The 22,834-nt window shown below is 56.3% G+C and overlaps 1 protein-coding gene and 2 non-coding genes across 6 annotated transcripts in view; 1 reads left to right on the top strand and 2 right to left on the bottom strand.

The window, feature by feature from the left end:
• TRIM55 (tripartite motif containing 55) overlaps positions 1 to 19,006 on the bottom strand; it is a 31,206-nt gene extending 12,200 nt beyond the window's left edge. The window contains exons 1-10 of one of the 4 annotated variants that reach the window (XM_064170585.1): positions 18,919 to 19,006; positions 15,277 to 15,534; positions 13,980 to 14,152; positions 11,582 to 11,747; positions 9,182 to 9,277; positions 6,064 to 6,297; positions 4,026 to 4,048; positions 3,810 to 3,934; positions 3,084 to 3,304; positions 516 to 794 (exon numbers count right to left, since the gene is read on the bottom strand). In XM_064170585.1, coding sequence (XP_064026655.1) covers positions 516 to 794; positions 3,084 to 3,304; positions 3,810 to 3,934; positions 4,026 to 4,048; positions 6,064 to 6,297; positions 9,182 to 9,277; positions 11,582 to 11,747; positions 13,980 to 14,152; positions 15,277 to 15,465 — 1,506 coding nt within the window. In that variant the 5' untranslated portion in view covers positions 15,466 to 15,534; positions 18,919 to 19,006. Of the gene's footprint in view, positions 1 to 515; positions 795 to 3,083; positions 3,305 to 3,809; positions 3,935 to 4,025; positions 4,049 to 6,063; positions 6,298 to 9,181; positions 9,278 to 11,581; positions 11,748 to 13,979; positions 14,153 to 15,276; positions 15,952 to 18,918 lie in introns of those variants that run through there. The other 3 variants (XM_064170586.1, XM_064170587.1, XM_064170588.1) reach the window with 3 other exon arrangements.
• A 2,901-nt stretch (positions 19,007 to 21,907) lies between these two features.
• On the bottom strand, positions 21,908 to 21,996 carry TRNAY-GUA (transfer RNA tyrosine (anticodon GUA)). The gene is given in 2 exon segments: positions 21,908 to 21,943; positions 21,960 to 21,996. It is a non-coding gene; the product is annotated as a tRNA-Tyr (tRNA).
• Positions 21,997 to 22,151: 155 nt separating this feature from the next.
• On the top strand, positions 22,152 to 22,224 carry TRNAR-ACG (transfer RNA arginine (anticodon ACG)). The gene has a single exon. It is a non-coding gene; the product is annotated as a tRNA-Arg (tRNA).
• The last annotated feature ends 610 nt before the right edge of the window (positions 22,225 to 22,834 follow it).

The following is a 22,834-nucleotide window of genomic DNA, read 5'->3' as shown; positions in this document are numbered from 1 at the left end:
CATGCTCTCCTTTTAGCAAGTCCCAAGGATCCTTGGAGGAATCTCCCTGCAGCAGCTGACCCCAGAGAGTCACAGTGCTTGGAGACCAGAGGGCTCTGGGTACCAGCACAGCTCCAGGTTCCCACGGGAGAGCCACCCCACACTTGCAGGGAGAGCCACAGAAGGCAAAGCCAAGCCAGAGCTGCTCAGGCATGGCAGGTGCTGAGCATCCCCTTCTGCCAGGCCCTGCCTGCTGCCAGCACATGCACACAGCTGATGCACAGGGGCACAGGCAGCCTCTCCAGCAGCTCCTCAGCGCGGGCACTCGCATCACAGCTAAGCACAGCAGCCATGGGCCATGCTCCTGCAAAGCTGGGCACCAGCCTGGCCCTTAGCCCAGCACCCACAAAGGCAGCTCATGTGCTGCAGACAGCTGCTGCTGCTCCCAGCTCCTGGCTTGTGCCCACTCCTTGCCCTCAGCATGCAGAGGGAAATGCAGCCACACGTTCCCTGGCAGTGGCTTTGCTGGCACTGACCTTGGAGGTGGCGGAGGCCTTACCCTCCTTGCCGCTGCCCACTGCGCTCTCCTCGGCTGCTGCTGGAGCTTCTGCCTTCTTGGCACCAGTCTGCAGGGCAGCAGGAGGCGCTGCTGTGCCCAGCCCGCTCGCCGGGGTGCCGCTGGGGCTGCCTGGCTGCCGCGGCTGAGCCTTGTACCAGCTAGGGTAAAAGAGGGGATCCAGGGGCTCTGCTGTGGCCAGCACTGGAGTGTCAGACTCCGGGGTCTGTTGAGAGCCACTCGGTGTCACAACCTCTTCCTTCATCACGACAGAGAGAGAGAACAAGCAGAGTGCACCACGTTACCTTCTGCCACAGCCAGGCTGCCCTGCATGCCTGTTTGTGACAGCTCACTGCGAGGGACAGGTTTGTCCTGGGCACAGCATGCTTTGGGTTGGAAGGGACCTTCAGAGGTCCCCTGGCCCAACCTCCCTGCAGTCAACAGGGACATCTGCAGGCAGGAGCAGGCTGCTCCTGCATGGGCTGCAAGAATTCAGAGCACTGAAGATGTGGAAGCAATTCCTGACAGCGAGGGTGGGCAGGCACTGGCACAGGTTGCCCAGAGAGGTTGTGGCTGCCCCCTCCCTGGAGGTGTTCCAGGCCAGGCTGGATGAAGCCTTGAGCAACCCAGATTGGTGGAGGTGTCCCTGCCCACGGAACAGGGGCTGGAGCTAAGTGGTCTTTAAGATCCCTTCCAACCCAAACCACTCTGAATAAAATGAGAAGCAAGAGCAGCTATCGTTTGAATAACACAGACAGGGGGGAGAAAACGTAGCTGGGAAGGGGATGCAGACTGAGAAAGGAGCAAGGACCTGGTTCCTCAATTCACATCAACACCCAATTCAGTCCTAACTCCCCAGAAACTCAGCATAAGAGCCCCATGAAGCAGCACCAGCCATGAACAAGAGCTGTGGGTACCTCTGAGTGGCTTGTTAGGGGTTGGGTTCAGAACAAGACATTTGTCAAGGACTCTGCTTGCTGTCAGCAGACAGAGCAAGAGGAATACAGAGACAGTGGAGAGGAGCATTGCCCAGCAGCCCTGTGCCCAGTGCTCTGAGCCAAGCACAGCTGCTCTGGAGGGCAAGGAGCAACCTGATGAGCTGTGCCTCTCTGCCAGCATCAGGCTCTCCGAGGTCACCCACACCAGAAGGCAAAGGCTGAACTTCAGGTGTCCCACACACCACAACACCCAAGGACATGTCTGACTGCACAGCTGACATCTCGTGGCACCTAAATGGCACCTTCCAAGGTACCTTTCCCACTTCAGCCTTAGAAGTGGAGAACTCTGTCAGTGTGCAGAAAGGCTACAGCAGGAGCGTGGCTCTGGCCTGGATTAAATCAACACTAGTTAGGTTTAGTTAAGTCAGTGCCAGCCCTCAAAAGACAAACCTTGGTTCAATCAATGGAGCCAGGTTTGAAAGCAGCTTCATACAGTTGGTGCAAGCTCATCCATGGTTTTATGAACCACAGAACCCCTTTGGTTGGAGGAGACCTCCAAGACCACCAAATCCAACCCTTACCCCAGCACTGCCAGGTCACCACTGCACCGTGCCCCTCAGCACCACATCTCCATGGCTCTGAAACCCCTCCAGGGATGGGGACTCCACCACTGCCCTGGGAAGAAATTGTTCCTCCTGTCCAACCTAAGCATCCCCTGGTACAACTTGAGGCCATTTCCTCTTGTCCTATCAGCTGTTCCCTGGGAGAGTGACAAGCAAGATCAAAGCAAGGGTCAATCTGCAGTATTTCTTTCCCCTTGCTTTACGCTGCCAGCAAAGGTCCAACCCTTCCTGCTCTCTCTTGCTTTCACAGTGGCCTACTCAGACACCCTCAGAGCAGCTTAGCCAGAGCTAAGTTGCACAAGAGGAGCACTGTCTGAGTCACTTGCCAGGCCAGCTGAAGCAGCAGGCGAAGTCTGTGCTCTTATGTAGGTCTTTCAGAGTACGCAGCAGTGATGGTCTCATTCTAATCACACTCCTTGAGGACAAGTGCTGGCCTAAATACAGCCCCACCCTGCAGCTGCTTGCTGCAGCCTCCTCTCCTGTCTGCTCTCTCACATCCCTGCACACACCTAGACGAGACCACAGCAGCAAACATCATCCAAAACAAAAAACCAGCCCAAACCCCCAAACCAACCCCAGATGGAAAGTCTCATCTAAGAAGGGTGGTGGGAAGCACACTGAACCCAGAGGGAAGCCCAGAACCTCTGAGGATAAACATTTTACCAAGCATTTAATTTGGAACACTTAGCCCGAGCTAAGGCACAGAAGCAGAACATCCTCTCTAATGTGCTTAGCTCCCAAACTGGATCTCTTTCACTCATACCCTCTGCAGCCCATCTGGACCTCAATCTGCCCAGCAGCACCTTCTGCCTCTCCAGCGGGAACCGTGTGGCCCGAGGGAGGGCAGAGCTGCGTGGATTGGAGCGCGCAGAGGAGGGCAGCAAAGCTCAGTGCTCACCACCCTCAGCCCACGGGGGGCTGTTTGCTCGCTGCTCCAGGGCACGCTCAGCAGAGCTGGCAGGACGCCGAGACACCAGTGCCACTCACCTGACCAGCTGGGGCAGCGGGCAGTGGCGCTGGAGCTGGGTCAGCCTGGGGCTCTCCCACCACGCTCTGAGGTTCGAGGTCCTGCTGGGGTGGCTGTGATGCTCTCTCAGCCCCTTCTTCCTCCACTTCTTCCTCTTCTTCATCTCCTGATGACTCTGTATGGATTTCATCCAAAGCTTCACTATCCACTGTCTCCTCCTCTCCCTCTTCTCCCTCCTCCTCTGAGAAGACAACATAAAAGCAGAGGTTTGAGCACCCCATGAAGACTGCAGAACCCCAGACTGGTCTGGGCTGGAAAGGATTTTCAGAGCTCATGCAGGCCAGCCCCCTGCAGGCAGCAGGACATTTGCAACCAGAGCAGCTTGCTCAGAGCCCCAAACAACCTGGCCTGCAAAGGTTCGAGGGACATCTCCCACCCCTCTGAGCAACCTGGGCCAGCGTTTCACCACCCTCAGTGCAAAACGTTTCCTCCTCCTCTCCATTCTGATCTAGTAAAGATCATGGGTTTAGAAGAGTGTTGAGGTCACACTTAAGGTAAGTTTAATGGTGCCAAGAGGGTAGGTGATTTTTTGACTGAGAGATGTTTGCTTTTCCCCTGTAATTGATGCAAAGAGGTCTGCCTGCACTGTGGGGTGGAGAGAAACACCTGGCTCAGGTCTTCCTGCTCAGCCTCACCAGAGCCAGCTGCAATTCAGCAGTGCAGCTGAGGTGCAATCCATCACACACCTCTGTCAAAGTCGATCTCCCGGATGATCTTCTCTTCTCTGCTGAGGTTCACTGTGAACTGGTTCATGTTTTCATACCCATCCTCTATTTTCTCCATCCGGAATCCTTTAGAGGCTTCAGTGATCCTGAACCAGAGAGATTGGTTATTGGGTCTGCGGGGAGTCTGCGGTTTGCAGCGCGTGGCAGCGGTCGAGAGGCTGCAGGTCAGATACTCACTTTTGCAGCAGTGTTTTGGCATTCTGTGGAAACAAAAAGGAGAGAACTTACTGCTGAAGCTGATCAGTTTGCTCAGGGAGCTCATGCTGGAGTTTTACACTGGCTGCTTCTAAGCACACCAGTATGGAGCTCCTAAGTGCCAACTGTTAGGTCTAGCACCAAGATCAAATCAGGGCAGCAGGTAATTAGTACACAGCTGAGGGAGCCTTTCAGTCCCTTTCACAGACTCACACTGCTCTCAGGGTTGGAAGGCACCACAAGGATTAGCCAGTCCCAACCCCCTGCCATGGGCAGGGACACCTCACACTACATCAGGCTGCCCTTGACACCTCCAAGGATGAGGCTTCCACCACCTCCCTGTGCAACCTGTGCCAGTCACTCACCACCCTCATGGTGAAGAACTTCTTCCTAATGTCTAATCTAAATTTGCCCTCCTCTAGCTTGGATCCATCCTCCCCAGTCCTACCACTACCTGACAGCCTCAAAAGTCCCTCCCCAGCTTTCTCATAGCCCCCTTCAGATACTGGGGGGCCACAAGAAGGTCTCCCGAGAGCCTTCTGTTTGCCAAACTGAATAACCCCTTCCAGATGAAAACCTGAATGAGACATGGAACACCTGCAGCTGCTCCCAAAACGAGCTGGAAACTGAGGGGTCCTCTCCCCTGGCTGTCTTGTGGTGAGAAGCAATTCTCCCACTGCCATCTTCAGGTCCAGCAACTCTACCTTGGACGATCCAGAAGGGTGAGAGGCTTCTAGAGCCCTAAAACTGTCTTTGTCTGGAATGATTATTGAGCTCTTTAAAGGCACTTTGAAAACAATAAGTGGCTTTGGTTGTTGGCTCAGGGGGGTTTGGGGATTTTTTAGTTGGTTGGTTGGGTTGGGGTTTTTTTTTTGCCCTTTTTTGTTTGTTTGGGTTTCTGTGTTTGTTTAGGAGGGTCTGCTTGTTTGGAGGTTTTTGTTTGGTCTGGTCTTTGTTTTGCTCTGGTTTGTGACTTCCTTAGGTTGGGTTTCTGTGTGTCTTTCTTTGAGCAGGTCACACAGAAACACATGCAGGTGAGTTCCCTGTGCTGCCTTTCACAGAATCACAGAATTAAGCAGGTTGGAAAAGACCTTCAAGATCATTGAGTCCAACCTATCACCCAATGCCTTCTAATCAACTAACCCATGGCACTAAGTGCCTCATGCAGCCTCCTCTTCAAACACCTCCAGGCACAGCAACTCCACCATCTCCCTGGGCAGCCCATTCCAATGCCAATCACTCTCTGCCAACAACTTCCTCCTAACATCCAGCCTAGACCTCCCCTGGCACAGCTTCAGGCTGTGTCCCCTTCTTCTGGTGCTGGCAGCAGAGCCCAACCCCACCTGGCTACAGCCTCCCTGCAGGCAGCTGCAGGCAGCAATGAGCTCTGCCCTGAGCCTCCTCTGCTGCAGGCTGCACACCCCCAGCTCCCTCAGCCTCTCCTCACAGGGCTCTGCTCCAGGCCCCTCACAGCTTTGTCGCCCTCCTGTGGACACCTTCCAGTACTGCAACATCTCTGCAATGGAGGAGCCCAGAACTGGACACAGCACTCAAGGGGTGGCCTGAGCAGTGCTGAGCACAGGGCAGAAGGACTGCCCTGCTCCTGCTGCCCACACTGCTCCTGAGCCAGGCCAGGATGCCATTGGCTCTGATGCCCACCTGGGCACACAGTAAATAAATGCCACAATTCACAGCAGTCCATCTGCTCCTCTCCCTAGTACTGGGTGCTGGAAGGAGGGAGGTGGCCTGGGGTTGTGCTAGGGGAGGTCTGGGTTAGATACTGGGGATGTTTTCTTTTCCACAAGAGTGGTCAGAGGATGGCACAGGCTGCCCAGGGAGGTGGTGGAGTCTCCAGCCCTGAGGCGTTCAAGAAATGTGTGGCTGTGGTGCCTGGGGGCATGGTTTGGTGGCCACGGTGGGGTTGGGTGGATGGTTAGACTGGATGACCTCAGAGAGCTCTTCCAGCCCCCTCCAGCTCTATGACAACCTCCCCATTGCTTTTTGTTCTCAGGTGCCATACCTGCAGGAACACAGCCATTTCTGGTTCTTCCATGAACTGGATTCCTGACTCCACCAGCTTGGACACAGCTTCCAAGTGATCCCCATACTTCTTCATCAGGGAGCGGACGTGCTCCAGTTTCTCCTCCTGGCTCCTGGTGATGATTTGTGCCATCTCATTTTTCCTTTCTTCCAGCACAGAGTAGAGATAATCAAATTTTTCACACAGCTGCTCCTTCTGTCGTCTGCAGCACTCCTGCAAATCGTTTGGTTTATGTTAAAGATGTTAGGGGCTTAAAAGAACTGCTATTTTTGCAGCCCCTTGGAAGCCTTCTCATCAAAGGAATCCCTCTGGCTGAACAGCACAAAGGCATCCGAATGACCCCACAGGCTTTGCTCCTTTGCAAAGTCCAAGCTGGTGGAACAAAAGTTTTCAAACTCTTCTCAAGCTCTGGAGTTCTGAGCCACTGCAGCCTCCCCCCAGCAGGTCATTGTGTAACTTGCCAGCCTGCCCAGTCCCCGGGAGAGGCGTTCGGGATGTGAGCTGCGGCACGCCAGGGGCTGCAGAGGCAGAAATCCCTCCCCAGGTCTGGGGTGGAAGGGACCTTCCAGGTTACCTTAGCAGCTGCGTCCATTTGCAGGAGCAGAATGGAGCAATCACCTCAAACCACCTCTGGCAAAGGTTCTTTTGCTACCAGAGGACCTGGAGTTATCCTGCCTAGCTTGATTTGCACATACACCCTCCCAGCCTCTCTCCTGGCAGCCCATGTCCCTCACATCCTGGGCGCTGGAGGAGGTGGAGGTGCCAGGAGGGAAGGAGTATCTGAGAAGAGCTCCCGGGCAGGAGGAGGAATCAGGCTGTGCCCTCGCCCTCAGGCACTGACTGCACACAATGCCTGTCCCTCCAAGCAGACAGCCTCAGCTATGCCCCTGAGTGAGCAGGGTGGGTTTGGTGGCTGCTTCACTGAGAGCTCTCTGACAAGAACAAACTGCACTTGCTAGGGAGGGTTTATGGGGAGGAAATCAGGGCCAGGGAGCTACAGTGTCTGAGGGCTGCCAAACAGAAGCACTCGAGCCAAGTTAAATCAGGTACCTGAGTCACCTCTGTGCCCCGTGGCAGAACCTTCTTGTGGCACTATCTGGCTGTGGCTGGTGGTGAATATTTCAATTCAATTTCCCTGGAGCTGAGGCTGAATCAGTTCCTCACCTTCACCCCTTGAGGCACAGTGCTGGGATGCCAGCAGCACAGGACTCTTAGCAGTTCCACAGCAGGTCTGGAAGCAATAGGGCTGATTGATCAGAGCACCTGGCTGGAGAGGCCCCCACTTCTCCCCTGACTGTCAGCCAGAGCTCTTCCCTGCCAGTGGTGATGGTCCCTTCTCTACCTCTAAAGCCTCATGCAGATGGGTGCAAAAATCACTGCATGTGTTGAGGAGTGGGAATTGGGCACAGAGAGAATCAGAATTGTTTGGGTTGGACTCTAAAGCCATCGGCCCCAACCATCAACCCAACACCACCAGAGCCACTGGGGTGGGACTCGATGACCTTAGAGGTCTCTTCCAGCCTCACCAGTTCTATGAGTCTAAGCCTTCTCTCCACATCTGTGCATTTCTCAGCTCCAGCTGTGGCTTCCCACCCCCAAGGACAATCTGCTCTCCACCCAGTCAAGGCTCTGGTGTGCTGGGAGATGCCACAGGCTTGCAAGGTAACAGGGGAGAGGCAAGGTAAGCTCCCAGCTCAAATCTGCTGCAATCTCTGACTGGAAAGGTGGAAAGCCTGCTCCAACATCTGAAGGCTGCACTTCCTTTGGGCTTTGGGTTGCAAGGGTGGGCTCTGCAGAGAGTGGAGGAGCCAGGCAGGCAGCTTCAGGACCTGGTGTGTTTGTGAAGGTATTTTTAGCGCAGTTGTTTCTCCACACTTTGGGTGAGATGTTTGAAGTCTTGTTTCTGGCTCAGCTAGTTCAGCTTAAATGAGTAAAAGCTTTTGCTGTTGTCTCATTCAGATTTCTGCAGCTGACCTACTTGAAAGGCTTGTGGCTGTCTGCAGAGCCCTGATAGCAGCCAGCTTCCTCCTGGAGACGTGAAGGCTTCCTGACTACAAAGCTCCGCCTGCGCTGCTGCGCTCTCTCTTTCACTTGCTGCAGAGAACATAAAGCCACCAGCCCAGGCAGGGACATTTTCTGCTCTCCCTTGCTCCAAGGAAACAGGAGCCTGGGGCAGTTGTGCACACAGCTTGTGCAATCCATTTTCCTCTCCACTTAGAATCTGTACATCTTGGAGTCACTTCTCTTCCTCTGCTGCTTCTCTTTTGTGCTCCAGCTCTGAAGGGTCAGTATTCTCTAACTGGGTAGAGAGGGATGAGACTCCTTCACTGGATGCTTCATCAAACCCTGACCACAAGATCAATTCATGAGAGCTTCCCTCAGCCTGCTGCTGTGATGCTCGAACTGGTCAGAGCTCATATTTGTATTGGCCTTGCTGGTGCAAACCACTCAGAGGAATCCAAAGCCACTTCTGCTGGTGCATGACACAAAGCAAATTCCAGCTCTGAGTGAAACCTTCACCAGAAAACCCAGCAAGAACCTAAACTCTTCCCTCCCACAAGCAACAAACCAGGACTCCTTAAGGGACAAGGAGAGGGCATTCAAAGTGTGAGTACATCAGCACTGCATCCACGGAGAGATGTGTTTGAAAACTGCTTCTGCAGAAGGCAAAGCAGCCAAGCAGCGTGACCAGCACGCACCCCGTGGCTGCCCGGGGCTCTGCTCACAGCACCAGCCAGCCTCTAGTCCAGCACTGGCCTTTTAAAGCTCTACAAGCTAACCTTAGATGAGAAATGAGCTGGAGCTGATGGAATCTGGTTGGATCTGCTTTTCACTTCATACCCTGTGCCACCAAGAACGCCAAGCAAGACGTGGACTGTGCTCAGCCTATGTCCTCAGCCACACGGCCAGTGCCAGGGTGCTGAGCAGGACGCGTCCCTTGGCTGAAGAAGCAGAGCTGCTTTGCTACAAAGCCACAGTGATGGCCTGGTGAGGTGCTGCGGGGATGCAGCTGGGTAAAGCTGAGGCCTGGCAGAGAGTGACCAGAGTGAGCAGCTGACAAGAGGTGACCTGCCAGCGACAGGCCTGTGCCACCTACCTCCACTGTCTTGCAGGTCTCCTCCAGCTGCGCGACGATGCCCTGCATTCTGTCGTTGCTGCCCACCAGGACCGCGATGCCATCGCTCAGCTCGGACTAGGCAGGAAGGGAGAGCAAGCAGCAGGTGTTAGACACAATCCCACTGCAGGGTGGCACACCTGGCAGCGGGGAGCAGCAGATGGAAAGCAGCTCTTCTCCCACCAGAACCAGAGCTTCACCTGCCCACGAGTTACCTGCAGGTGCTTTGGCATTTGTTTCATCAGCACTTCGAGGGCACCTGTCAGAAAGCTGGGGACAGACTTCTGAGCAGGGCCTGTTGTGGCAGGACAAGGAGGGGTGGTCTGAGCTAAGAGAGGGAGATTTAGAGCAGAGAGAAGGGAGAAATGTTTGACACTGAGGTGGGACCCGGGATGCCCAGAGAGGTGAGAGATGCCCCATCCCTGACACTACTCCAGGTGAGGTTGTCTGGGGCTCTGAGCAACCTGCTGTAGCTGGAGATGTCCCTGCTCAGTGCAGGGAGCAGTGGGGCTGGATGACCCCTGGAGGTCCCTTCCAACCCAACCCGTTCCATGAGCCTGTGGTTCCCTGAGCCCTCTCCCAAGGCACCATGAAAACACTGACACTTTGAAACTTCGTGGAGAAGAGTCTGTGGCTTGGGAAGGAGGCCTGGCTGCGTTCCAGGAGTCTCCTCGAGGGGCTTCTGCCTCAAGCACCATGTTTCAACAGCCCCAGAGTGCTCCCTTTGGGGGTTTTTCAGGGGAGAGACTCTGTCTCTGGGAGAGTTGGGGGGTGATGTGTTTGGGCTTAGCCACACCACTGCCTGAGGACTGCAGCTCTTGGCCTTGGACAGGAGGAGAGGCTCACAGGTCTGAAGGGAGCAGAGCACTACAGAGCCTGATGGCAGAGGAGCAGTGGGGCTGGGACTGTGATGAGAGAGGAGGAGAGAGAACAAAGAGCACAGGGTGGAGGCTGAGGGAAATGAGTGGAAGAAGGGAACGGTCTGAGCGTGGAGCTGGAGATGAATGTGAGATATCCTTACAAGAGGAGAGAGAGAGAAAAGAGTCCCTTAGGGAAGCTGGGCAGGGCAAGGCCTCCTGGGCACACCAAGTCCAAGCGAGGACAGAGGCAGCCATGCCCATGGCCTCTGCAGCTTTGCAAAGCATCCTGCCAAGGACTCATCCTGCAGCCTCTGCTTGCAGCTGGCTCTTGGCCACAGCCTGCCCTTACCACGGGCACCCTGAGAAGGAAACCACTGCTTGCAGCTCTGCATGCAGAGGAGAGAGCAGGGGCAGGGACTCGGGCGCAGGCAGCGCTCCTGCTCTGCTGGCTGCAGAGGCTGCTGGCCGCTGCTCCCCTGCAGCTCTGCTCATTTGCAGTTCCCACGCAGCAGCAGCCCTGTTTGAAGCCGGAGGCTGGGCTGCCAGCCTGGCCTGTCTGCTCACTCGCCCCCCGGGGCCCTCCCGAGGAAGGAGCTGTTTGTCTCAGGAGGATAACCCAGCGAGTCAGGCTGCAGACGAACACTGTACCAAAGCCAAGCAAAGCTTTCTGCTGGTGACAGCGAGGGCAGAGGCTGTCGGCCACAGCCGCCGCTGCATGCTCCTGCTGCCGCTCGCAGGGGCAGCATTTGCACTTCACCGGTCTGGCAGGTGGGATGCTTAAAGCAAAGGTGCCTGCCAGGCCGCTGCTCGGTGTGCACCGCTCTGCTCCCTGCTGGCCAGCCCACTTGGATGCTATTTGATCCAACAGCACCCGCAAAAGGGCGATCACAGAGCCACAGGCTGCGCGGGGCTGGAAGGGACCCTCCGAGCTCATCTTGTCCAACCCCCTGCAGGCAGCAGGGACACCTCCAGCTAGAGCAGGCTGCTCAGGGACACGAGTCCCATCTTGAACGTCTCCAGGGATGGGGACTCAACCACCTCCCTGTGCAGCCTCTGCCAGTGTCTCACCACCCTCCCTGTGCAGAACCTCCTCCTGACGTCCAACCTCAATCTGCCCTGCTCCAGCTTCAAACCATTGCCCCTGTCCTACCCCCACAGGCCCTCCACAGCCTTCCTGTAGGTCCCCTTCAGATACTGAAAGGCAGCTCTGAGGTCTCACCACGTGCTGATCCACAGCTCCACAGCAAACTGCTGCCTAAAAACCTAGCTCCACAGCAAACTGCCTGCTGACCAAGACCGGGACACTGCAGCACCTCCTGTGATCTCATCAGTTTATTTCCCTGGCTTTCCAAACAGTCCCTGTGGATTTCTGTGAGCCTTGCACTCACACACAGGAATGGCAAAGGCACTCCTTTGGAAGCTTTCCCATCGATGCTTCTGAGGTATCCAGGAGATAAAAGTCTATTTGCACCCAGGAGATACTAATATGTATATAGCCACAAGATATAGGGGGGAAATCTACCTTCTGCTGCTGGTAGACGTTTGTGAGGGGAGCAACCTGGCAGTCCTTGTGGGCACCAAAGACCTTGCACAAGGAGCAGGTGGGCATTTCACAGTTCAGGCAGTAGATATTGATCCTCTCGTCCTCGTGCTCCTCACACATCAGCTGGTCACACTTCTTCTCAGGTCTGCAAAAGCAAGCAGGATGAAAACAAACAGTGCTTCTGAGGAGAGGACACAGCAAACAGAGCACACAGGGGGGCACACACAGGGGGGGCTTCCCCTCACTCCCCTAAGTTGATGTGAAGTGCAGCTGGGAGCTGGCACCATTCTGGCATGTGCAGTTGTGGTGCAACCACAGCCCCAGCAGGGCTTGAGGAGCTCCTGCCTGGGTGTCATGGGGGCTGCCACTTGGAAGGGTTGTCTTGGGGAGAAACAAGGAGGCAAAGGTCAGTTCTCAGCTTTCCTTCCTCTTGTGTCCTTCTGCCAGGGCCCAGCCCTCTGTTTGGAAGAGGCTTGTGTGGCGGGCAGAAGGGGAGACTTGATTTGCTTGAGACATCAGCCCCCACCCCCAGCAGCCACCTGAGACACCCCAGCAGCAGCTGGGAAGGGTCTGCAGAACAGGGCCGGTGAGAGGCAGCTGAGGAACTGCAGCTGTTCAGCCAGAAGATGAGGCTGAGGGGAGAACCTGCTGGCTCTCTACAGCTCCCTGAGCTGGGGGTTGGGCTCTTCTACCTGGTATCAGGTGACAGAAGCAGAGGAAGTAGCCTCAAATTCACCAGGTTAGATTGGAGAGCAGGAAAAAATTCTTTGCTGCAAGAGTGGTCAAGGATTGGCACAGGCTGCCCAGGGAGGTGGTGGAGCCACCATACCTGGAGGGGCTCAAGAAATCTGTGGCCATGGCACTTGGGGACATGGTTTAGTGGCCATGGTGGTTTTAGGCTTATGGTTGCACTTGATCTTAGAGGCCTTTTCCAAGCTCCACAATTCAGTGATCCCAGTAGCAGCTTCTGTTTCCATGCTGGCCTGGGCAGTGCTAGGTTTGGGGCTGGACTGGATCATCCCAAAGGTCTTTTCCAACCTAAACAATTCCATGATTCCATTACACTGTGGCTTGGGAGGGACAGCAGGGGGTAGGGCCACGGCAGGGCTTGCTCACACTCTCATGGGAGCCTGAGGAGCATTAGTTGTAGGGAGATAAGCAGCTGAGGCCCTCAGAGTGCCACATAGCTTAGATAACGCTGCTAGGCATTGCCCTGGCAGCAGCTGAGGACTCTGAAGGTTAAAGCAGCACCTTCCCAGCCTGAGCAAAGCAGCTTTGGGGCACAGCTCACAGCGAGTATCTGCTGGGATTTGCAGGTTCTTCACCTCTGCTCTTTCTTTGCATCCATCACATCTTCAATTCGATGGAACTGAAGGAACAAAGCCTGCTAAGCCAGCTGCACTGGGTGGGGTTTGCTGCCACTGCCCATCAAGTGCTTGGGGCAAGGAGCTGCAGTTCTGTGGGTTTTAAAATGAAGTGAGCAGAAAAACCCCAGCCCCAAACCACAAAGGACACGAGGCCAGCCGTGCCCAGCTGGTGTGGCCCAAAGCAAAGCCCACCACTGGAGCTCTGCTGATTCATTTCCTCCTGGATTTTCCTGCCTAAAATAAAATGTGGGCATCAGTGACACACCAGGGTAGGTGACCTTCCCTTGGCACCCAGCTCAAAGGGCAGCAGAAAGGACAATTTTAAGCCAACTTCGTGCTCTCCGAGGCTTTGGAGCTCCAAGCTGAAGGGTTTCAAATAGCCAAGAGCAGCCAAAGCCATCCCCAGGACACTCTCTTTGCTGTCCTCCTCGGCTGGAGGAGGGGAGAAGTGCCCTAAGCCAGCCCAGGGCTCTGGAGGTTGTGTCCACCTGCTCCAGCGACAGCCTCTCAGTGCCCTTGCAAAGCTCAGCTCCTGGCTGGGGTGGGATGGGGACACTGCCAGGAGCACAGCCAGGGTGACACAGGGGTACAAAACACTTCACCATCCAAAACCAGCCCCAGGGGCCATACTGGTGGCACAAGGCAGCTCCACTGGGTGAGAGCTGCCCGCTCAGTGGCCTGGGACCAGGCTTAACATCTCTTCTTCCAAGCTCTCCACAGTGGGGCCAAGCATCTCACCCATCCCAGGGAAAGAGAGGTGGGAATGGAACATTTTTCCATGCCTGGATCCATGCCACATCCAAAGCAGGCAGCAAACATTCAGCACTAATCCTACTTCTGAGGACCAAATCATAGAATGGCTCAGGTTGGAAGGGACCTCAGAGAGCCACAGCAGGGAGCCTCATCCAGCCTGGCCCTTAGGCCCTGACTGTGCAAGGCCACACAGCACTCCTAAGCCAGGTCTGCTTTTGTGGCAAAGCTGCCCTGGAGGGCACAGCCCCGGGGGTTACCTCGTGGACTCCTGCTTGTAGATGTCAATGATGTTCTCCACCAGCAGGTTCCTCTGCAGCCCGTAGACGCCGTGCCGGTCAAGCACCACTTCGTGCCGGCAGGAGGGGCAGCGAAAGCGGCCTCCCGATGCCATGGTTGTGCCACCCCTGGTCGGCAGGTAGGGGTTGGAGGCCTGCTCTTGCCAAAGAGCACAAGGAGAGGTGAGCAAGGCCATGCAGAAACCACAAAAACCTCTTCCAAAAGCAGCAGGGCAAAGCCATGCTGGAAGGAAGCTGCCCAAGGAGCGGGGGGTGGCTCCAGCAAAGCATGCCCAGGAGAGCACCTGGCAGTGGCAGGGCAAGGGTTGGCTCAGCTGACACAGTGCCCATGGCCCTGCAGCTAACAGGTGACACTGCTGTGAGCTCAGCCTTGGCCCCTGGGGACACTCACAGCTCCTGATTTAAATCACTCCTCCTCTGCTGTCTTACTGACAGAAGCAATCCCTGAATCCCAGAGTGGCAGGGGTTGGAAGAGACCTCTGGAGATCTAACCCAAGCCCCCTGCCAAAGCAGGGCACCACAGCAGCCTGCCCAGGAGCACAGCAGCCAGGGGAGGTTGGAAGCTCTGCAGAGGAGACTCCACAACCTCTCTGGGCAGCCTGCCCCAGGCCTCCAGCACCCTCATACCAAACAAGTTTCTCCTGTTCAGATGGAACCTCCTGGGCTCCAGTTTGTGCCCATTGCCCCTTGGCCTGTCCCTGGGCACCACTAAGCAGAGTCTGACCCCATTCTCTTGCCCCTCACAGCTCCTTTAGCTCTTGCTGAGCATTGCTCAGCTTTCCTCTGGGGCTGCCCTTCTGCAGGCTCTCAGCCCCAGGGCTCTCAGCCTTTGCTGCTCACAGAGCTTCCCAGTCTCTGCTGGGCTCTCTCCAGCACTTCTCTGTCTCTCTTGAACTGGGGAGCCCAGAACCGGACACAGCACTCCAGATGTGGCCTCACCAGGGCATAGCAGAGGGGCAGAAGGACCTTCCCTGCCCTGCTGGCCACTCACCTTCACTCACCCGGGAGCCCCTTGGCCTTCCTGACTGCAAGGGCATGCTGCAGCCTCCTGCTGAGCCTGTCTGCCAGCACTCCCTGGGCCCTCTCCTCCTGGAGCTGCTTCGCAGGAGTTCAACCCTCATCTGTACTGGTGCTTCCCAGAAGCAGGACCCTGCCCTTGCCCTTGCTCAACAATCAGCCCAAGCCAGTACCAAACCTCTTCTGCCTCCCTTTCAGGCCGAGCTGCCTGGGCAGAGGCCCCCGCGGGAGCAGAACGCACCTGGAAGATGTCGCTGGCACACTTGCGGCAGAGGTTGTGCTGGCAGGGCAGGATGACCACAGGCTTGGTGAACATCTCCAGGCAGATGGGGCAGATCAGCTGCTTCTCCAGGTTGTCCATGGTCTGCTGCTCTTTGGAGAGGGACTTGTAGCTCAGGGAGCTGCTCATCCCTAGCTTTTCCTGGGGCATAGGCTCAGGAGCAGGGCCTCCCGGAGGGGCTTCCAGGGCAGCTTCCCCCGCAGGGAGTCCAAGGCGGCGCTGCGGGCAGGAGCGCTGCGGTCAGGGGCGCTGCGGGCGGCTGCGGCCAGAGGACATCGCTCACGGCAGAGCCGGCGCCAGCCCAGGCTGTTTTTAGCAGCGCCGCGTCAGAGGCTGCCATGCTGCCATGCCCATATAAGCGTGTGAGAGCAGCACGGCCTGGGACAGGTGGCACAGGGGGTGGGCTGGGGGCCCTGGCTCTGCTCACTCACACATGGTGGCCTTCGCCCCGGGGAGGAGGGCGAGCGATACGCAGGCGCAGGCTGTGCCTCCTTATCTCGGCAGGGCGATGGAGAGCCCAGGGCTGCTCCAGCCTGCCTGGCCCCAGCCCGCAGCCCAGGGAACGCTCCCTGGGAGCACACAGCCAGGAGGTGCAGGAGGGCGCTGTGTGTGCCCGCAGGCTCCAGGCTCCTGCCCTCCCACGGTGTGGCGCAGGGCTTGCTGGAGGAGCGGTGGCTGTGCTGGACGGGGCCGCTCTGGACGGGGCTGCACACGATGGAGATGTGCAGGACGGGGCTCAGGCACTTCGCGGCCACCACCTGGAGAACCTGTTAAAAATTCCCTCCTGTCCCTGCACTTGAAGTCTCCTCCGAGATGATCTGGGTTTAGGAGGCTTCCCTTAGTTGAAGGGTGCTGGGGCCCTGGAGCAGCCAGCCCAGAGAAGCTGCGGAGTCTCCTTCCCTGCAGACTTTCCAAACCCACCTGGGTGCTGTACTGTGTGACCTGCTCTAAGCACCCCTGCTTTAGCAGGGTGGTTGATGATCTCCAGAGGTCTCTTCCAACTGCTACCACTGATTCCGTCCTTTGACTGTCGAAGCCATTAACTCCACAGCAGGTTAAACACCCCCCCCAAAGCCACTGTGATTTGAATCTCCTGACCAGGAAGGGTCAGGAGAAATCCAGGAGGCAAAGGCTTCACTCCTCCTGCTGGGGAACCGCTGCCGTCTGCGGGTGCTCTCTCTCTCCTCTTTAGCTCAGATCTATCTCGTTCGGGGCACTGCATCTCCGTAGATGTTTGTCAGACACCGAGAGCCCTCTCGGCTTGGCATTTGGTTCCAGAGTTACTTTTAAAAGGACAGCTTCCCGGATCATTTGTGGCTGATCTTAAGGCAAAGCCACCTGCGAGCCTATCACGGCCCGAGCCGCCCGCACCTCACCCTCCCGCTGCAGCCGAGCCCCCCGCCTGTACTGTACCGAACCTCACGCAACCAGGAGATTATCCTCTCCTTCCACCGCGGGCTGCACACCTGACTCTGCTAAGTGCCTCGGGTTTATACTGCCTCACGGCCGCACGGGGCTTGCATCTGAGCTGCGCTCGCAGCGAGTCCCCTGCCACACCGCGCCGAGAATCCCATTAAAGCCATTGCTCACCGCTCTAACCGCGGGGCCGTGCAGCCTTGGGGTGAACCCTTGCACCTGTTTGCAGCTGGAGTTTCCCCCACAGACGGACACTTCCTCAGCACTCACACAAAAGCAGGCACTTCTCCCCCACTAGTCTTCCACTCAAGGGAATTTTCACAGCTTCACAGATGGCATTGGGCTGGAAGGGACCCTTGAAAGTCATCCTGTCCAACCACAGCCCTGTGCTAATTTAGCTGAACCCACCTGAAATCTGAAAATAGGATTGAGATTGAACAAGACCACGTGCAGGGTTCTACACTTTGGCCACAACAACCCCAAGCAGCACTACAGGCTGGGGACAGAGTGGCTGAGAGCAGCCAGGCAGAGAGGGAGCTGGGGGTGCTGGCAGAGAGGAGCTGCAGAGGAGGCAGCAGTGCCCAGGTGGGCAGCAGAGCCAATGGCATCCTGGGCTGGCTCAGGAGCAGTGTAGGCAGCAGGACAAGGGAGGTTCTTGTGCCCCTGTGCTCAGCACTGCTCAGGACATACCTGGAGTGCTGAGTACACCTGGAGGTGTTGAAGCCAAGCCTGGCTGGGGCACTTAGTGCCATGATCTGGTTGATTGGCTAGGGCTGAGTGCTAGGTTGGGCTGGGTGAGCTTGAAGGGCTCTGCCAACCTGGTTGATTCTATGATTCCTGCCTGCTGCAGATGAGCCCTGAGCGGCACAGAGGCTGCTGCAGCAGCTGAGCCATGGACAGCTGAGGCTGTCCCCTCCCTGCCCAGCTCGGGGGTGACTTCTGTGTCTGTAGGAATCTGAATGCCTCATTCCGCCCCTCCTAACTCTGAGTCAGCTGCTCCTTGGACTTGCTTTAGTAAGGGCTCTGGTTTGGATGAGGAAAGGCATCCGAGGCAGGCACTTCCACCTCACTGACAGACAGAAATGCCAGGGGGAAGCACTCCGAGGGGCTGGAATGGGTCCAGAGAAGGGTCACAAAGCTGGTGAAGGCTCTGGAGAAGAGGTCTGGTGAGAAGCAGCTTCCCTGCCATTCTCTGCACTCTGAGCAGCAGTGAGCTGCTGGGGAACAACAAACATGAGATCAGTGCTTCAGCATCTCCCTCAGGTTCCCACACCCTTGTCCCCTCCAGATATGACTGCTAGAAAGAGGTCTGCATTCCACAGGCAAGGAGAAGTATGCCCAGAGCTTGGCGTGAAGGAAGTGCTGGGTGTGGGGGAGCAATAGCAGCACACCACTGCCTACCTAAAAATAGGTCCTGTGCAGGCTGAGGGACAGTTTGCAGATAACAGGCTTGGTCTTGCCTTCCCACACTACCAGACATGCCCTGCACCGATCACCTCAGCACCCTGGGAGTGAGGGGCCCAAAGCTGAACCCAGGATTAGGAGGTGTGAGTTCACCTGCAGACACAGCCCTGACCCCTTCCCCTCTGCCTTTCACCCAGAGCATCCCATGGGACATAAAGCATCATTCTGTGTCTCCCTGTCCAGCAGAGAGGGAGGAACGGTGACACCACCTCACTTTCTGCATTTCATGGAATAACAGAGGTGTTGAGATGGGTCAGCAGCAGAGGAGCCAGGACAGGATGTGGGTGGCACAGCCAGGAGCTTCCCAAGCGTGCCAGAGCCCAGGGGGAAGCAGGCTGCAGAGCATTAGCAGCAGGAATGTTGGCTGGGGGCAGATCTGATTTCCTATCATGCCATAAGGCTTGTCTTTAGACCCTGTTGTCACAAGCCCAGCTCCATCATCAGGGGTGGAGAGTGATGTCCACCTGTGCCTCACAGCACAAACTCAGCTCAGGCTTCCCAGCTGGTGCCAGCTCATCACTTTGCAGAGGGGCAGCCCTGTCCCAGTGTCAGCTTTCTCCCAGCCTTGGGCTGCTCAACACAAGCCACTTCTGATGCTATTTCAGAATGTCCCCCCCCATAGCTCAGCTGGCCAAGCAGAGGAGCACAGGTGGCTTGTTTTCCTCCAGGACAGTGCTGAGATCTGTGGTTTAAATGGGAGATTGGTTTTAAGGTTATACAGACCTGCTGAGACTCCAGCACAGCTCCCCAGGGTGGTCTGACTTAGGTTTTCATCCATCCCCATCTTGAGGGTGATTTTTCTTGGATAGAATTTGGTGCTGGAAGATAAGGATAGTTGCAGCCAAACAAAAACAGTCTGTGGGGGCAGAAAGGTTTGCACCCAGTGAGGCATTACTTGAGCCGGTCCAGTTCCTGCTTAGCACAGGACTGGTGTCCGAGGTGCCACCCCTGTCCTCTACTCAAACTCCTCTCTTTTCTTTCCCTGTCTTCTCTGTCCTGTAGATGCTCTTCAGGCATGGAGCAAGAGCAGTCTGATAATCCATTTCTGAGTGCCAATGCCTCTTTTCTTTCCAGAGCCAGATCAGAAGAGCCAGTTTGCCTTGTGGCCACCTTCCAGCCCAGCTCTACCCCCAGCTCCCTCGTCTGAGCTTCACATGAGCATAAAGAACGATGTCTGAGAGAGATGCAGGTGTTTGCAAGGACAACAACAGCTGGAGACACCTTCAAGTGGGGCAGGAGTTGAATGAGCACACTTTAAGGTATGATTATGGGATGTCACCTGCTGTGAGGACAGGCTGAGGGAGCTGAGGTTGTGCAGCAAGGAGAAGAGAAGGCTCTGGGCTGAAGAAGGATTCCTCAGGCTCAGCACAACTCACCAACCTCCTCTGCTTCATGGCACCACCACAACCTGCTGCTTTCCCTGCTTCCTCTCCTTTGTCCTCTTCCGTGAAGGGGCTGGACTCGTCCTCTCCTGAAAAGGCAAGTCCCAGTCAACCAAAGGGCATCACTGCTTGAGCAGGCAGAAACCACCCCTGCTCCTCATCCCAGCACTAGCTTGATGCAAGACACCTCCAGACCAAGGCTGGCCAGGCACACGCTGCTGCATGTCCACCAGATCAAGGGCAGCAGGCAGGGCAAAGAAGAGGGGAAAATAAAGAAACAAGAGAAGAAAATGTTGGCACTCAGGCAAAGAGCCAGAACCTTCCCCAGCACGGCCTCGTGGCTGAGCAGCTGAGCCAAGGCATTGTTAGGAGGGCAGGTAACGCTGAAGGGATGAACTCGTTCTGACTCCTGCCGGGAGGGAAGGCCAGCCTGGCTCCCGCAGAGGGAGGAAACGGGAGGAGCTCCGTGCCCAAGCGGTGGAACTGCCTGGCACGGAAGGCTTTGGGGTTTTAGAAGGAACTGGGAGGTGAGAGGGGCTTTGTTTCCCGCGAGGAAACCCTTCTCGGTCAGCAGCTCCCTGCTCCTCCAGGTGTGGGAGCGCCTGGGGCGAAATGGCCCTGCCGAGCTAAGCCTCGGAGCCTGCCTTCTGCTGCTCTCCCCACCCACCTCCTCTGGAGGTTTATCTCGCTCGGCAGCTGTGAGAAATTGTTTTTAATTGCTTTTTGTCTTAACCTGCCTTGAATTAAGGATGATTTCAGTGTAATTGGGTACTAATGACTCCTTTCTTGCCAAAGGATGTGGTAAATCTCCACGCAGGGCTTGGGGCATCTCACAAGCACTGCAGGTTGCCAGCTTGTGCTCTGTAAGCACTACTTCCTTCAGCTCCTTGCCCGCCCTGGGCAGGGAATGGCTGAGAGGAGAGCAGTGTCCTCTGGAGATGTGCCCCCCCTCCCACTTCCAGCTCTTACCTCTCTTCACTTCATCCACAAACCACTGGCCTGAGTTCCCAGATCTGGCTCCAGCTGCCTCCAGGCATGAGGATGGTTCAGTCTCTTCTCCCAAGGGACACACAACAGGACAAGAGGCAATGGCCTCAAGTTGCACCACGGGAGGTTTAGGCTGGACATGAGGAACAATTTCTTCTCCAGCAGGGTCGTTAAGCACTGGCCCAGGCTGCCCAGGTCCCCGTGCCCATGGTTCAGTGGTGACCTGGCAGTGCTGGGTTAAAGTTGGACTTGATGATCTGAAAGGTCTCTTCCAACCCAAATGACTCTGTGCTTGCATGACCATCACAGCAGGGGGACATCCCGGGAGTCTCTGGGGGAGTACCTGGAAGTCCTCCATCCTGCCTGGCCCAGGCACGTGGTAGATTATCTGCCTGGCTGCCAAGCAGAGGAATGGGTACAGGCCCAAGCTGCCCAGCTGGAAAAAGGCTCTGCCTCCACCCCTGCAGACTCCCTTCTGCAATTACACTCCTGCTGCTATGTGTCCAGCAGCCATTTGGCCACACTCAGCTCCTTCCATTCATTTTATGGTTTGTCAAGATGAGTTTGAGGGGAAAAAAAACAAAACCCATCTGCAAAAGAGGAGCCATTTGCACATCTCTGCTGATGAAGGAGCTGCTCCTCTCTGTGCCTACCTCTGCACTAGCCTGGAGCAACCAGGAGGAACTTGGCCTCCTCTTCACCACCCACCTTACAAGCACCTACAGAAAATAAAGAAGGAAAGTGAAGAGGATGGAAAAACCCCAGAAGGCTGCGAGGTGTGTGGGGGCAGATGATGGCTCCACCTCTCGCATGCTGGAAACCTTCTCCACCTTTCACACCTTGCTCCCACTCTGTGTCCTGGGCTTTGTTCTCAGCATCGTCATTCCTCCTTTGGGCTGCAGCTGGAGAAGTGGCTGAGGGGCTCTGGCCAGCAGGATGGCACAACCTGTCCTCCTCACCAGTGCACCCAACCAGTGCTGAGTTCTGGGGCTCAGTCACTGCCCTAGCTCCGCTGGCTGCACCATTGCTGTCACGAGGCTGCAGTTGGCCATCTTAGCCACCCGAAGATGAGAAACAGAAGAAATTAAGGCGTTGCAGTTGAGCAGCTACTAATCACTCCTAACTGAAGCTCTGAGCAAGCTCCACTGTCACTCAAGCACTGCCCAGGCTGTGCTGTAGCAAAAAGCAGTTAGTACCTTCAGACGAGCGTGCCCTAAAAGAGAACCCAGCAGCGAGGCACAGCAGAGGAGCAGCTACCAGAGCAGCGCCGGCTACGCCTGGTCCACCGCAGAGAAGCCCAGACCGTCAAATCGCACCCGCGGAGTACAAAATATTGCGTTGTCTCCTTCGAGCCGGAATCGAACCAGCGACCTAAGGATGTCGGCCAGAGCACCTCTACAGTCCTCCGCTCTACCAGCTGAGCTATCGAAGGGACCTGAGCGCCGCCACCCAGCGGCCGCCCAAGGCGTGGCGCCGCGGCCCCAAGCACGCGCACTATGGGCGCGGGGAGCGGCGCACGCGCCGAGCGGGCGTGTCCCGCGCGAGGGATGCGCTGAGCGAGCGGCGGCGCGGGGCAGATCGCGTGCGGGGCCAGTGGCGCAATGGATAACGCGTCTGACTACGGATCAGAAGATTGTAGGTTCGACTCCTGCCTGGCTCGCTCCTGTTTTTGTGCCGCGGTTTCTCACTACACGCTGAAGTGTCAGTGACCCACGGAGAGGGACATCAAATGGGCCTGGCCTCCTTCCTGCCCCAGAAGGCGTTACACATTTTCGCTGCAGTGCACAGCAAGGATGCTCACATTGCTCAATAGTTACAGACGTTCACTAGGCAAGGACCAGTCTGCATCTCAACAGTGTCACGGGATCACCTTGGAGAACTCGTGGCTGCATTTGTGGAGACTTTCTTGTGGCCTTTTGGTATTTAAAGGGGACAGTAAGAAAGATGGGGACAGACATCTTTTTTCAGGGTCTGTTGTGACCAGACAAGGGGTGATGGTTTGAACGGAAAGGGGAAATTAAAACTGGAGAGAAGGCAGAAATTTTGCACTATGAGGGTTGTTGCCCAGAGAAGAACTATTCCAGGCCAGGTTGTTTGGGGCTGTGCTGTAGCCGGGGATGTCCCTGCTGACTGCAGTAGGGCTGCACTGGATGAGCCTGAATGGTGCCTTCAACCCAGAGCAGTGCACGACTCCATGGTGCAGTGTCCTTCACAAGACTAACTGCACCACACCTCCCGCGGAGCCTAAGGGTTTCCCCTCTGTGGTTTGT

The sequence above is a fragment of the Pogoniulus pusillus genome, chromosome 34 (genome assembly GCF_015220805.1).
Source record: "Pogoniulus pusillus isolate bPogPus1 chromosome 34, bPogPus1.pri, whole genome shotgun sequence".
Taxonomy (NCBI): Eukaryota; Metazoa; Chordata; class Aves; order Piciformes; family Lybiidae; genus Pogoniulus; species Pogoniulus pusillus.
This window is presented reverse-complemented; position numbering and strand designations above follow the sequence as displayed.